The sequence below is a fragment of the Kogia breviceps genome, chromosome 12, assembly GCF_026419965.1.
Source record: "Kogia breviceps isolate mKogBre1 chromosome 12, mKogBre1 haplotype 1, whole genome shotgun sequence".
Taxonomy (NCBI): Eukaryota; Metazoa; Chordata; class Mammalia; order Artiodactyla; family Physeteridae; genus Kogia; species Kogia breviceps.
The window spans coordinates 72170733-72185232 of record NC_081321.1 but is presented as its reverse complement, the minus strand read 5'-3'; the positions used below and the strand labels follow the sequence as shown (position 1 = coordinate 72185232).

The 14500-nt window shown below is 34.8% G+C and overlaps 1 protein-coding gene across 1 annotated transcript in view; it reads left to right on the top strand.

Moving 5' to 3' along the window:
• CEP290 (centrosomal protein 290) overlaps window positions 1–14500 on the top strand; it is a 98970-nt gene that overhangs the window by 17781 nt on the left and 66689 nt on the right. Inside the window, exons 14-20 of the mRNA XM_067009839.1 lie at window positions 879–1051; window positions 1782–1944; window positions 3670–3770; window positions 3843–3930; window positions 5994–6106; window positions 7664–7748; window positions 8294–8436. Coding sequence (XP_066865940.1) covers window positions 879–1051; window positions 1782–1944; window positions 3670–3770; window positions 3843–3930; window positions 5994–6106; window positions 7664–7748; window positions 8294–8436 — 866 coding nt within the window. The remainder of the gene's footprint in view (window positions 1–878; window positions 1052–1781; window positions 1945–3669; window positions 3771–3842; window positions 3931–5993; window positions 6107–7663; window positions 7749–8293; window positions 8437–14500) is intronic.

Below are 14500 nucleotides of genomic sequence, written 5' to 3'. Positions count from 1 at the left end.
TATAAATCAGTAGATGTTTATTATGGATGAGTGTAAGAATGATTGTCAGTAAATTTTAGAATGATACAAATACTATATTTTGGTCTTAGTAACAGTTTGTTAAAATGTACAAGTAGGAATTTTTTAACTATTAGTTACAGTTAAGTTTAGCTGCGAGTGACAGAAAAAAATCAAATGTAACAATGGTTTAAACAGGATGGAAATGTACTTTTCCATGATATAATCAAAGTTGAGGCAACTAGTTTATTGTAGGTGTGCTACTTATACAAATACCAGATACCAGGGACCCTGTATCTTGTTGCTTTGACTATCAGCATGTGGTTTCCATCTCATGTTCTAAGAAGACTGTTTGAGTTGCAGTGCTAATGTCCATATTCCAGCTGGCAGGAAGGAGGAAGGAGAAAAGAAAATTTCACTCCTCTCCTTTAAAAACATTTCCTGAAATGTGCACATGGTCTTTATGTTTATATCCTATTAGTCTCATGACCACACCTAGCTACTGGAATGTAAGTGGAAATTTAGTCTTTATTTCAAGTGGCCATGTGTCCATGTAAAGATCCATAGTTCTATTACAGTGGACGAAAGGGAGTTAACTATTAGAAACAGCTGCCTTTGCCACAATTATCATTCTTTGTAAAGCAGTGTTTTCCAATCTTTTATAATCCATACCCTTTCAGCTAAGATTTTATTAAAATTTCCTTTTTAGTTTTATAAATAAAACCAAATCAAAATTTATTTTAAAAATATAAAATTATAATATTAAATGGACTTTTTTTTAAGTGACATAACACTTTTCCTGCTTCCCATACTGGAACCAGTGTTTTACAGGAGTAAGTAGTCAATTCAGTTCATTCATTATTTTAATTTTTACCCTGTAGGAGCTTCAGTACTTTCTCAACAGACTCATTATATGAAAATTCAGTCTAAGGTTCAAATTTTAGAAGAGAGAACTAAAGAAGCTGAGAGAACAGCTGAACTGGCTGAGGCTGATGCTAGGGAAAAGGATAAAGAACTAGTTGAGACTTTGAAGCGATTAAAAGATTATGAATTGGTATGTATTTTTATCTTGTCAATCAAGGAGCTTAGAATTATTCTTGCCACTTATAGACTGTTCTGTGCCATTTTCTTTATACCATTTAAAAACATTCCAGAAGTATCTCGTGATAAAGATTATCCTAATTGATTTATACTGAAATGTTCAAACTTTTGTGCAGCATTTACTTTTTGGCAGAATTGTTTTTGAACCATTTGATTAAAGCATTTTGCCCCGATAATCAGCTTTGGTGAGGCAGCAGGATTAGGTTCTTCGTAATCTGTGTCATTGTACCACCATGTAGATGTGCCACCACTGATTAGTTGTCTAAAAGTTGTAACAGAGACAGTTTTACCACCTACTGTGCCAACACAGCCTTACTTTGTACTTTTTATATTTTTAAATCTGATTACTGCTAAGTCAGGAAACTAATAACCTACATATTCTAATGGTATTGCTGATTCTCCCTTACTATTCCTTTTCTATATTTTGTTAAATGTTTTATGTGTAATATTCTGAGTCATTTTGCCATTAGGATGCTGTACTGGGAAATTTCAACTGTTCCATTTCCCATTATTATTATTACTGGATTTGTTTTTTTAAAGTACAGTAAAAAACACAGTTTACGGTTGTAAATCTTAGTTATATGTGCACTTCCCCTCAGACTTAATAAGAAAACAAATTCATGAATTTGACAGTTTATTCAAATAAACAATGTTATATTTAAATTACATTGGGTATTTTTCAGGGAGTTTATGGCTTAGAAGATGCTGTTATTGAAATAAAGAATTGTAAAAACCAAATTAAAATAAGAGATCGAGAGATTGAAGTATTGACAAAGGAAATCAATAAACTTGAATTGAAGATCAATGATTTCCTTGATGAGAATGAGGCACTTAAAGAGCGTATGGGTAAGTCATCTTTTTTTTTTTTTTTTTTTTTTTTTTTTTGCGGTACACGGGCCTCTCACTGTTGTGGCCTCTCCCGTTGCGGAGCACAGGCTCCGGACGCGCAGGCGCAGCGGCCATGGCTCACGGGCCCAGCCGCTCCGCGGCATGTGGGATCTTCCCGGACCGGGGCACGAACCCGAGTCCTCTGCATCGGCAGGCGGACTCTCAACCACTGCGCCACCAGGGAAGCCCAGTCATCTTTTAAGATATGTAATTTGCTCAACCTAATTGTCAAGTCATTTTTTTGTTTATGATTATTTTTAAATAGTTGGATGCTTTTTTTAAAAAAAATAATTCCTCCTATAAAAATATTTAAAACAAGTAAAAGTGGAGCTTTTCCAGTTGAAGTGGGATTATGGATTTGATGGAGCTGGGATGGTGGTTGGGCAGACCTGGAGCACTGCTATATTCAGTCCGAGATCTCCTCAATAATAATTGCATACTTAAAATAAGGAAAGCTACTTAGTTAATACCACTAGTAGAAGTTAACCTTTTTTTTTTCCAACAAAAGTAGTTTGTTAGTTTGCAAAATGCTCTAGTTTCAGATGAATACATGGGGACATTTAGAAATATGTTTAATGCTTTTTAAGACTTTTAAATACTTGACTTTTATAATTTGCACTAAGTTTTACTTGGGTTGAGTATTTTAAAGTTACTATTGATTCTCAGAAGTAATTAGTAAATATAGCTTGAGAGTTTATATATTGATATCAATAAATAGAATATTACTAGTTTGAATGTTACGGCAGTCCAATCTAAATTGCTACTTTAAAATGGAAATAAGTATCTAAATCATGATTTCATTATACTTGGTAAATACCAGTTAATGCTTTCTTAGAGTTAAAATGATCACCTGTAAAAACTATTCTCTAAAGGAAGGAAAAATAAATATTTTATACACATTATTTATTTGTAAAAATGTGTCTATCTAGGACCCAGAGTCATGCCAGGACCTCAAGTTAGACTTAGTCTAATCAACTTGATCTACCAGATCACAGCCAGCTTCAATCTGGACGTTCCTAAAGGTGACTGAGCTGTCACAAACACCAGATTTTCTGTTTTATAAAGGCCCCAAATCTTGCTTTATAATTACTTGAGACAGTCTTGATATCTGGTTTTCAGAGCATAGCTGCTTAGTAATGGGAAGTTAGGAAAGAGGCACACTGAGAACATCAGTCTAGTCATGATAAAATATAATTGATATTGATATTAATTTTGACTACTATGTGCCAAGCACTGCTATAAGTACTTTGTTTGGGTTAATTTTATAATACCCCTGACAACAAGCCAAAAAGAAATACGTGTATACATTCATACACATGTACTTACATATAGTAGTATCCCTACAGCCAGTTAATAGTTGAAAGTGGGAATTGAACCCAACTTTGTTTTATTAGAAAGCTTCTGTTCTTTGTACATTATAGTACTTCTCTGACAGTCCAACATGGAAGACAGATCATAATATGTCTTTGTCAGGATTTCCATTAATAATTGTGATAAAAGTTTAGCTTGTACGGTTACAGTTCAAATACCTGAAAAATTCTTGCACAAAAAGTCCCCCATTCTTCAGTGATGCTGGCTAAATAGATTATAACCAGTTGCTTGATGATAACCAGTTGCTGTATGAAGTTTTTGTAGTTCATTTGAATATTAATAAGGTTTTAATCAGTTTGCTTTTTATTTTAGGCCTTGAACCAAAGACAATGATTGATTTAACTGAATTCAGAAATAGCAAAAGTTTAAAACAGCAGCAGTACAGAGCTGAAAACCAGATTCTTCTGAAAGAGGCAAGTGCAGTAGTCGATTGGTTATTTTCCTGGTTGAAGTAAAGAAAAATACTTACAATTTTAATTTTGTAGATTGAAAGCCTAGAGGAAGAAAGACTTGATTTGAAGAAAAAAATTCGTCAAATGGCTCAAGAAAAAGGAAAAAGAACTGCAACTTCAGGTATACTGTTATTCCAAATCTTTAAAAGAATCATTGGAAAATGAATTGTCTGGATCTGTAATTTTCTGTATGTTAGAAATAGTATTGCTATATTACTGTGGTTTTGCTACAAGTTTGATAAATGAAAATAATGGCCTGATGAAGAGTGTATGAGTGAGTGTCATTGAGTTTAGTCCTAAATCTAAACAGTTAAAAGAATAATGAGTGAACAAAAAACAAACATCAGAATCATGGACTTTTGAAAAATTTACAGTATAGTCTGTATTAATTTCTAGTATGTTGTGATTAGTAATGATAAAACAGTAATTTTTGTCAATATATATTACTGTTAATATTTTCTTTTTCCTTAAAAGCTATGCATCGGAAGCTTTAATTGTATATTATTCTTTACTAAGTGAAAGTAATGTTTTATTGAATAAAAATTAACAATTTTTTGTTTTGTTTTCTCTTACATGATATAAAGAGAACAGTTGGTTTATTTTTTAATAGCTATTATAGTGCTTTTTTGTAAGACCATAGAAAAGGCAATTTTTTTCTAACTTGGCCCAAGCCCACAGGTATCTATGAATAATAGAGGTTTTTTTGTTTGTTTGTTTTTGTTTTGTGTTTTTAGCATTATGCTGTCTATAGTACAATACATCAAAAATTTCTAGAAGGGCAAAACTTCGTAATTTATTAGTGTATTAAGCAATTTAGTCATTATTCATGATTCTTATCTACTTTCTTAATATGTGTCTTTTAACTATTTTAGTACTTATTAATATGGGAAAAGAATGATAGAGAAGATAAAATTTGTAATTGTTTTTCATTATCTTTTTTTAAGATTATTATTATTTTTTTTATAATTACAACTTGAGTGTTCTCTGTCTTTCTCCTACCCCTGTACACTCTCCCCTTCTTTTTTTTTTTTTAAATTTTATTTATTTTTGGCTGTGTTGAGTCTTAGTTTCTGTGCGTGGGCTTTCTCTAGTTGTGGCGAGCGGGGGCCACTCTTCATCGCGGTGCGCGGGCCTCTCACTGTCACGGCCTCTCTTGTTGCGGAGCACAGGCTCAGCAGTTGTGGCTCACGGGCCTAGTTGCTCCGTGGCATGTGGGATCTTCCCAGACCAGGGCTCGAACCCTTGTCCCCTGCATTGGCAAGCAGATTCTCAACCACTGCGCCACCAGGGAAGCCCAAGATTATTTTTATATTATTTTATTTATTTTTTTGAATACATCTTTATTGGAGTATAATTGCTTCACAATACTATGTTAGTTTCTGTTGTACAACAGAGTGAATCAGCCATATGCATACATATATCCCCATATCCCTTCCCTCTTGAGCCTCCTTCCCACCCTCCCTATCCCACCTCTCTAGGTCATCACAAACCACTGAGCTGATCTCCCTGTGCTATGCGGCTGCTTCCCACTAGCTATCTATTTTACATTTGGTAGTGTATATGTCAATGCTACTCTCACTTTTCCCCAGCTTCCCCCCACACCCCCTCTGTGTCCTCAAGTCCATTCTCTATGTCTACGTCTTTATTCCTGCCCTGCCACTAGTTTCATCAATACCATTTTTTTTTTTAGATTCCATATATATGCATTAGCATACGATATTTGTTTTTCTCCTTCTGACTTACTTCACTCTGTATGACAGACTCTAGGTCCATCCACCTCACTACAAATAACTCAATTTCGTTTCATTTTATGGCTGAGTAATATTCCATTGTATCTTAAAAGCTTTTGCACAGCAAAGGAAACCATAAACAAGACGAAAAGCCAACCCTCAGAATGGGAGAAAATATTTGCATATGAAACAACGGACAAAAGATTAATCTCCAAAATATACAAACAGCTCATGGAGCTCAATATAAAAAAATAAACAACTTATTACTGTCTTATTAAAAGTGAGCTAAATCAGGAAGTTGTATAGGAGGCTACATATAGATCAAGGATTTTGGAAATAATTATTCTACATTTTGTTTGAGTTAAAACTTTATTCTAGTTTTTAAGAGTTAAAGTACTGAAATAATAGCAGAGTTATTTTTATGTTTCTCATTTGTTAATTATTTTATATGTAGGATTAACTGTTGAGGACCTGAACCTAATGGAAAACTTTTCTCAAGAGAATAAAATGGGAGAAAGAAAATTTGATTTCATGAGCCTCAAAAATATGAGTGAAGCACAATCAAAGGTAAATAGTAAGGTACTGCTATGGTGAAGAGAATAAAGAAAAATATTATCAGGGCTTGCATTTCTGCCCCCATTATCTCATTTTGGACATTGCTTCTTTTTATACTTGTTAAATAAAAGGAAACTGTTTTATTTCAATAACCTGTCAATCCCAAGATTCATTAATGAGACATTATTTACTCTGAATACAGATTAGGAGTTCAGATAAAGTAGAGCTGCTGCATGGGAGACCATCATTCAATATTCCACAGTCATATCAGAATGAGCCTGAAGAGAATATGACCATAGGATCATTATCAAGAATGTTATCTGAAATTCGTCATAGTGTAGAAAGTGAAGTAGATCCTTTTGTCTCTTTAACTAGACATTCGTCATCTATACAAGTGAATGATAATATTTCACCTCCAGAAACTGTTAGAATAAGGGAGATTTTTAAAGCACCCTGTCTACAGTCTTTAACAAATCTAGAATCATTAGTCAATACCTTTAGAAGGGAGAATCATGAAGAAATAAATGACCATTTATACCCTGTTTCTGATGAGTCTATGAAGAAAGTATCAGGAAGCCATCAGGCACTTGAGAAGACTAATTTCACACAAAAAAGTGATTCTTCTTTACGAGCCTTATCAACAGCTTCAGACTTAATGCAGAAGTTATCACTTAGGCAAAACTCTGCAATACTTTGTCAACAAATTCATGAAAATAGAGGTGATGTGGCGAAATCACAAGTAGCAACATCAGAAGATGTACAGGTTTGTACCCCAATAAACTACACTGATACCAATTTCAAAGAAGATGTAGGAAAAAGTGAAGTACCCGTACAGAGATTTCAAAAAGTAAACTTGAAGTTAATGTTCTGGACCCTGTGCCAATTATTGCACAATCAAAATTATCTCAAATAGATCCACTTGCAAATCTTATAGAACAGCTATGGACAGAACTAGTATTTCTTAGATCTCAGGTGAGCTCTCCTCCAAATTACATTCCTGGGATTTTTTTAAAAATTATTTTTTATGACTTCTCTAACAAAATTTGATAAGTAGCAATTATAATAAGAATTCTTTTATGTTTGCACATTAACACTAATTTATACACATTCTGTATTTTAAAAGATCTAAAAATGCAGTACAACTGAAATGAACTCATTGACTTGCCTAATTTACTAAATGTTTCTTTAGAATGAAGCCATAGCACAGGATTTATGGATCAAAGAAGCACAAAGTAAAAATGCAGAAATAGAGCTTGAACGTCATAGAAGCCAGGCAGAACTGGGTAGTGTAAAGGCAGATCATTAAAAGAGATGATTGTGGTGCCAAAGACAAAAACCTTCCTTATCTGTTTGCCTTTTGCCATGGATGTGGGGGTGGGGAGGGAGAAGGTGGGAGGAGGATCATTATCTGCTTTACCTTTTAGATTTTATTTTTGTGAGTGCTGCTACATTTCTGTAGCTTGCTGTGGGTGTGTTAACTCAATTGGTCAAACTTCTTTAAACTTCAAAACTATAAACTATTGTCATTTTTCTAAAAAATCAATATTTTTCTCTTTATGTTTTGTTTAGAATGAATTTCTTTCAAGAGAACTAATTGAAAAGGAAAGAGATTTAGAAAGAAGTAGAACAATAATAGTCAAATTTCAGAATAAATGTAAGTCACTATTATCTTTTATTTTTCTTATTTATTTAGTCTGTACTGAAAATTATGGGATTGAAAGGACTCTACTACGTTCTGTTTTCTAGTCTGTTTTAGCCTTAACTAACTCTATAATGTATAGACTTTAGTCTCTCATTCATCTATTTGGTTTGCCTTGCTATATTCATTTTCAGAGCATGTTATTAATCTGAATTTATTGTGATGATAAATAAGTATTTTTCTCTTTTGTTCTCTAATGAAAGTACAGTTAGAAAAACAAATTTAAGAAATTTTTAATATAAAGTAAAGGCAAAGTATGCTTTTGATTTATTTCTTTCAGCCATGAGATATATATGTATATGCACAGGATTTAAATAGGTGTACGATTTAACTTCATTATTCACACATTGGATTTATAGTTGAATTTTTTGTACATCTATTTGCATTTGCATTTTATAAATGGGTTATTTTTACTGTATGTGAAATATTTGTCATCTATATAGCATAGTGTAAATTGTAAAAAAATCTATTCATTCAGTAAAAAAAATATTTCATTTTAGTAAAAGAATTAGTTGAAGAAAATAAGCAACTTGAAGAAGGTATGAAAGAAATATTGCAAGCTATTAAGGAAATGCAGAAAGATCCTGATATTAAAGGAGGGGAAACATCTCTAATTATTCCCAGTCTTGAAAGACTAGTTAATGTAAGTTATTTTTATATTAATGGTTTTATTTTGTTGTTTCATCACTTCAGAGATGTTGTTCCACTCTCATTGATCTCCACAGTTTCTGATGAAACATTTCTTGTCGTTTGAGCCATTGTTCTCCTGTATGAAATGTGTAGTTCTTCTTGGGCTACTTTCAAAACTTTCTCTTTTTATTTGGTTTTCGCCAGTTTGACTGCAATGTGCCAAGTGTGTGTGTGTGTGTGTGTGTGTGTGTGTGTGTGTGTGTGTGTGTGTGTGTGTAGCTTGTTTAGGGTTTGCTGAGCTTGAATCTGTTCACTTATGCTATTCACCACAATTGGGAAGTTTTCTGCCATTAATTTCTTCAATCATTTTTTTGCCTCATTCTCTCTGGGACTCCAGTGAAACATGTTAGACCTTTTGATATTGTCCCACAACTCCTTGAGTCTCTGTTCATTTTTTTGTTCCTAATTTTTTATCTTTTCTGTTCCCAGTTGGATAATTCCCATTGATTTATCTTCAAGTTCACTGATACTTTCTTCTGTCATCTCCATTTTACTATTTTAACAGTCAGCTTGAGTCCTGGCAGAGCTCAGAATGTGAAGATCCCTTTTGTTGGTACTTTTCTTTCTGGAATTCCCCTCTCATGATTCTGTGGCTTTGCACCCTATCCTCTGGTTTTTAGGCCAGAAAGAAGACAGGTCACTGGAACTGCAGCTTGCCCTCTCAGTTAAGCCTTAAAAACAACAAATTTACTGCTTGCTAGTCCTGTCTTCCAAGTTTCAAGTCCCCTCCAAAATCTGTTGCTTTTGTTCATTTTCTAGAACTTTTATGTAGTAGTTTTTTGTATTCACTTGTTAAATGTGGGAGGGTAGGTCTGTTAGGACCTTATACCACAAATCTAGAAGTGTAATAGGATGTAGTATGAATATTTTGAATATTTAAAGACTTAAGAATTACTATGAGAAAGATTTTAGCCATTAAATAATGTTCTATTTATATTTACCACATAGGGACTTAAGAGTTGAACAGTATTGATGAGTGTCTGTTATATAAACTTGAATAAAACATAAATTTTTAGATTCTTAATATTTAAATCTGTCATTTACATAATCTGAATATACTTAACATGTATTATTATACTATGCTTGATTTATATAGAAAAATGTCTTATTCATTGAATTGCTTTTTTTATGATTAGTCAATAGTTGAATACTTTTTTTTTGAATTTTATTTTTTTTTTTATGCAGCAGGTTCTTATTAGTTATCTGTTTGATACATATTGGTGTATATATGTCAATCCCTATCTCCCAATTCATCACACCACCACCAACGCCACCACTTTCCCCCTTTGGTGTCCACACATTTGTGCTCTACATCTGTGTCTCAGTTTCTGCCTTGCAAATGGGTTAATCTGTACCATTTTTCTAGGTACCACATATATGTGTTAATATACGATATTTGTTTTTCTCTTTCTCACTTACTTCACTCTGTATGACAGTCTCTAGATCCATCCACGTCTCAATAAATGACCCAATTTCATTCGTTTATATGGCTGAGTATATTCCATTGTATATATGTACCACATCTTCTTTATCCATTTGTCTATAGACGGGCATGTAGGTTGCTTCCATGACCTGGCTATTGTAAATAGTGCTGCAATGAACATTGGGGTGCATGTGTCTTTTTGAATTATATGCCCAGTAGTGGGATTGCTGGGTCATATGGTAATTCTGTTTTTAGTTTTTTAAGGAACCTCCATACTGTTCTCCATAGTGGCTGTATCAATTAACATTCCCACCAACAGTGCAAGAGGGTTCCCTTTTCTCAACACCCTCTCCAGCATTTCTTGTTTGTAGATTTTCTGATGATGCCCATTCTAACTGGTGTGAAGAGATACCTCATTGTAGTTTTGATTTGCATTTCTCTAATAATTAATGACGTTGAGCAGCTTTTCATGTGCTTCTTGGCCATCTGTATGTCTTCTTGGGAGAAATGTCTATTTAGGTCTACTGCCCATTTTTGGATTGGGTTGTTTGTTTTTTTAATATTGAGCTGCATGAGCTGTTTATATATTTTGGAGATTAATCCTTTGTCCGTTGATTCGTTGGCAAATATTTTCTCCCATTCTGAGGGTTGTCTTTTTGTCTTGTTTGTAGTTTCCTTTGCTTTGCAGAACCTTTTAAGTTGCATTAGGTCCCATTTGTTTATTTTTGTTTTTATTTCCATTACTCTAGGAAGTGGATCAAAACAGCTCTTGCTGTGATTTATGTCAGAGTGTTCTTCCTATGTTTTCCTCTAAGAGTTTTATAGTATCTGGTCTTACATTTAGGTCTCTAATCCATTTTGAGTTTATTTTTGTGTGTGGTGTTAGGGAGTGTTCTAATTTCATTCTTTAACATGTAGCTGTCCAGTTTTCCCTGCAACACTTATTGAAGTGAGTGTCTTTTCTCCATTGTATATCCTTGCCTCCTTTGTCATAGATTACTTGACCATAGGTGCATGGTTTATCTCTGGGCTTTCTATCCTGTTCCTTTGATCTATGTTTCTGTTTTTGTGCCAGTACCATATTCTCTTGATTACTGTAGCTTTGTAGTATAGTCTGAAGTCAGGGAGTCTGATTCCTCCAGCTCCATTTTTTTCCCTCAAAACTACTTTGGCTATTCGGGGTCTTTTGTGTCTCCATACACTTTTTTTTTTTTTTTAATTCAACATCTTTTTTGGAGTATGATTGCTTTACGATGGTGTGTTAGTTTCTACTTTATAACAAAGTGAATCAGTTATACATATATCCCCATATCTCTTCCCTCTTGTGTCTCCCTCCCTCCCACCCTCCCTATCTCACCCCTGTAGGTGGCCACAGAGCACTGAGCAGATCTCCCTGTGCTATGTGGCTGCTTCACACTACCTATCTATTTTACATTAGGAAGTATATATATGTCCATGCCACTCTCACACTTTGTCCCAGCTTACCCTTCCCCCTCCCCGTGTGCTCAGGTCCATTCTCTAGTAGGTCTGTATCTTAATTCCCATCTTGCCCCTAGGTTCTTCATGACCATTTTTTTTTTTTTTACGTTCCATATATATGTGTTAGCATATGGTATTTGTTTTGCTCTTTCTGACTTACTTCACTCTATATGACAGACTCTGTGTCCATCCACCTCACAACAAATAACTCAATTTCGTTTCCTTTTATGGCTGAGTAATATTCCATTGTATATATGTGCCACACCTTCTTTATCTATTCATCTGTCGATGGACATCTAGGTTGCTTCCAAGTCATGGCTATTGTAAATAGAGCTTCAATGAACATTGTGGTACACAACTCTTTTTGAATTATGGTTTTCTCAGGGTATATGCCCAGTAGTGGGATTGCTGGGTCATATGGTAGTTCTATTTTTAGATTTTTAAGGAACCTCCATACTGTTCTCCATAGTGGCTGTATCAATTTACATTCCCACCAACAGTGCAAGAGGGTTCCCTTTTTTCCACACCCTCTCCAGCATTTATTGCTTGTAGATTCTTTGAAGATGGCCATTCTGACTGGTGTGAGATATCTCATTGTAGTTTTGATTTGCGTTTCTGTAATTATTAATGATGTTTAGCATTCTTTCATGTGTTTGTTGGCAATCTGTATATCTTCTTTGGAGAAATCTCTGTTTAGGTCTTCTGCCCATTTTTGGATTGGGTGGTTTGTTTTTTTGACACTGAGCTATATGAGTTGATTGTAAATTCTGGAGATCAATCCTTTGTCAGTTGCTTCATTTGCAAATACTTTCTCCCATTCTGAAGGTTGTCTTTTCGTCTTGTTTATGGTTTCCTTTGCTGTGCAAAAGCTTTTAAGTTTTATTAGGTTGCATTTGTTTATTTTTGTTTTGATTTCTATTTCTCTAGGAGGTAGGTCAAAAAGGATCTTGCTATGATTTATGTCATAGAGTTTTCTGCCTATGTTTTCCTCTAAGAGTTTGAGAGTGTCTGGCCTTACATTTAGGTCTTTAACCCATTTTGAGTTTACTTTTGTGTATGGTGTTAGGGAGTGTTCTAATTTCATTATTTTACATGTAGCTGTCCAGTTTTCCCAGCACCACTTATTAAAGAGGCTGTCTTTTCTCCACTGTATATTCTTGCCTCCTTTATCAAAGGTAAGTTGACCATATGTGCGTGGGTTTATCTCTGGGCTTTCTATCCTGTTCCATTGATCTATATTTCTTTTTTGTGTGCCAGTACCGTACTATCTTGATTACTGTAGCTTTGTAGTATAGTCTGAAGTCAGGGAGCCTGATTCCCCCAGCTCCATTTTTCTTTCTCAAGTTTGCTTTGGCTCTTCGGGGTCTTTTGTGTTTCTATACAAATTGTGAAATTTTTTGTTCTAGTTCTGTGAAAATTGCCAGTAGTAGTTTGATAGGGATTGCATTGAATCTGTAGATTGCTTTGGGTAGTATAATCATTTTCACAATGTTGATTCTTCCAGTCCAAGAACATGGTTTATCTCTCCATCTATTTGTATCATCTTTAATTTCTTTCATCAGTGTCTTATAATTTTCTGCATACAGGTGTTTGTCTCCTTAGGCAGGTTTATTCCTAGGTTTTTGGTTTTTTTTTTTTTTTGCGGTACATGGGCCTCTCACTGTTGTGGCCTCTCTGGTTGCGGAGCACAGGCTGCGGATGCACAGGCTCAGCAGCCAAGGCTCACAGGCCCAGCCTCTCCGCGGCATGTGGGATCTTCCTGGACCAGGGCACGAACCCATGTCCCCTGCATCGGCAGGAGGACTCTCAACCACTGCACCACCAGGGAAGCCCTATTCCTAGGTATTTTATTCTTTTTGTTGCAGTGGTAAATGGGAGTGTTTTCTTAATTTCACTTTCAGATTTTTGATTATTAGTGTGTAAGAATGCAAGAGATTTCTGTGCATTAAATTTGTATCCTGCTACTTTGGCAATTCATTGATTACCTCTAGTAGTTTTCTGGTAGCATCTTTAGGATTCTCTATGTGTAGTATCATGTCATCTACAAACAGTGACAGCTTTACTTCTTCTTTTCAAATTTGGATTCCTTTTATTTCTTTTTCTTCTCTGATTGCTGTGGCTAAAACTTCCAAAACTATGTTAAATAATAGTGGTGAGAGTAGGCAACCTTGTCTTGTTCCTGATCGCTGTGGAAAAGGTTTCAGTTTTTCACCATTGAGGACAATGTTGGCTGTGCGTTTGTAATATATGGCCTTTATTATGTTGAGGTAAGTTCCCTCTGCCTACTTACTGGAGGATGTTTTTCATAAATCGGTGTTGAATTTTGTCGAAAGCTTTCTCTGCATCTATTGAGATGATCATCTGTTTTTTTCTCCTTCAGTTTGTTAATATGGTGTATCACATTGATTGATTTGCGTATTTTGAAGAATCCTTGCATTCCTGGGATAAATTCCGCTTGATCGTGGTGTATGATCCTTTTAATGCTTTGTTGGATTCTGTTTGCTAGTGTTTTGTTGAGGATTTTTGCATCTATATTCATCAGTGATATTGGCCTTTAGTTTTCTTTCTTTGTGACATCTTTGTCTGGTTTTGGTATCAGGGTGATGGTGGCCTCGTAGAATGAGTTTGAGTGTTCCTCCCTTTGCTATATTTTGGAAAAGTTTGAGAAGGATAGGTGTTATCTTTTCTCTAAATGTTTGATAGAATTCGCCTGTGAAGCCATCTGGTCCTGGGCTTTTGTTTGTTGGAAGATTTTTAATCACAGTTTCCATTTCATTGTGTGTGATCGGTTGGTTCATATTTTCTATTTCTTCCTGGTTCACTCTTGGAAGGTTTTGCATTTCTAAGAATTTGTCCATTTCTTCCAGGTTGTCCATTTTATTGGCATAGACTTGCTTGTAGTGATCTCTCATGATCCTTTGTATTTCTGCAGTGTCCGTTGTTACTTCTCCTTTTTCATTTCTAATTCTATTGATTTGAGTCTTCTCCCTCTTTTTCTTGATGAGTCTGGCTAATGGTTTATCAATTTTTTTTTTTTTTTTTTTTTAAATTTTTGTCGTACGTGGGCCTCTCACTGTTGTGGCCTCTCCCGTTGCAGAGCACAGGCTCCGGACGC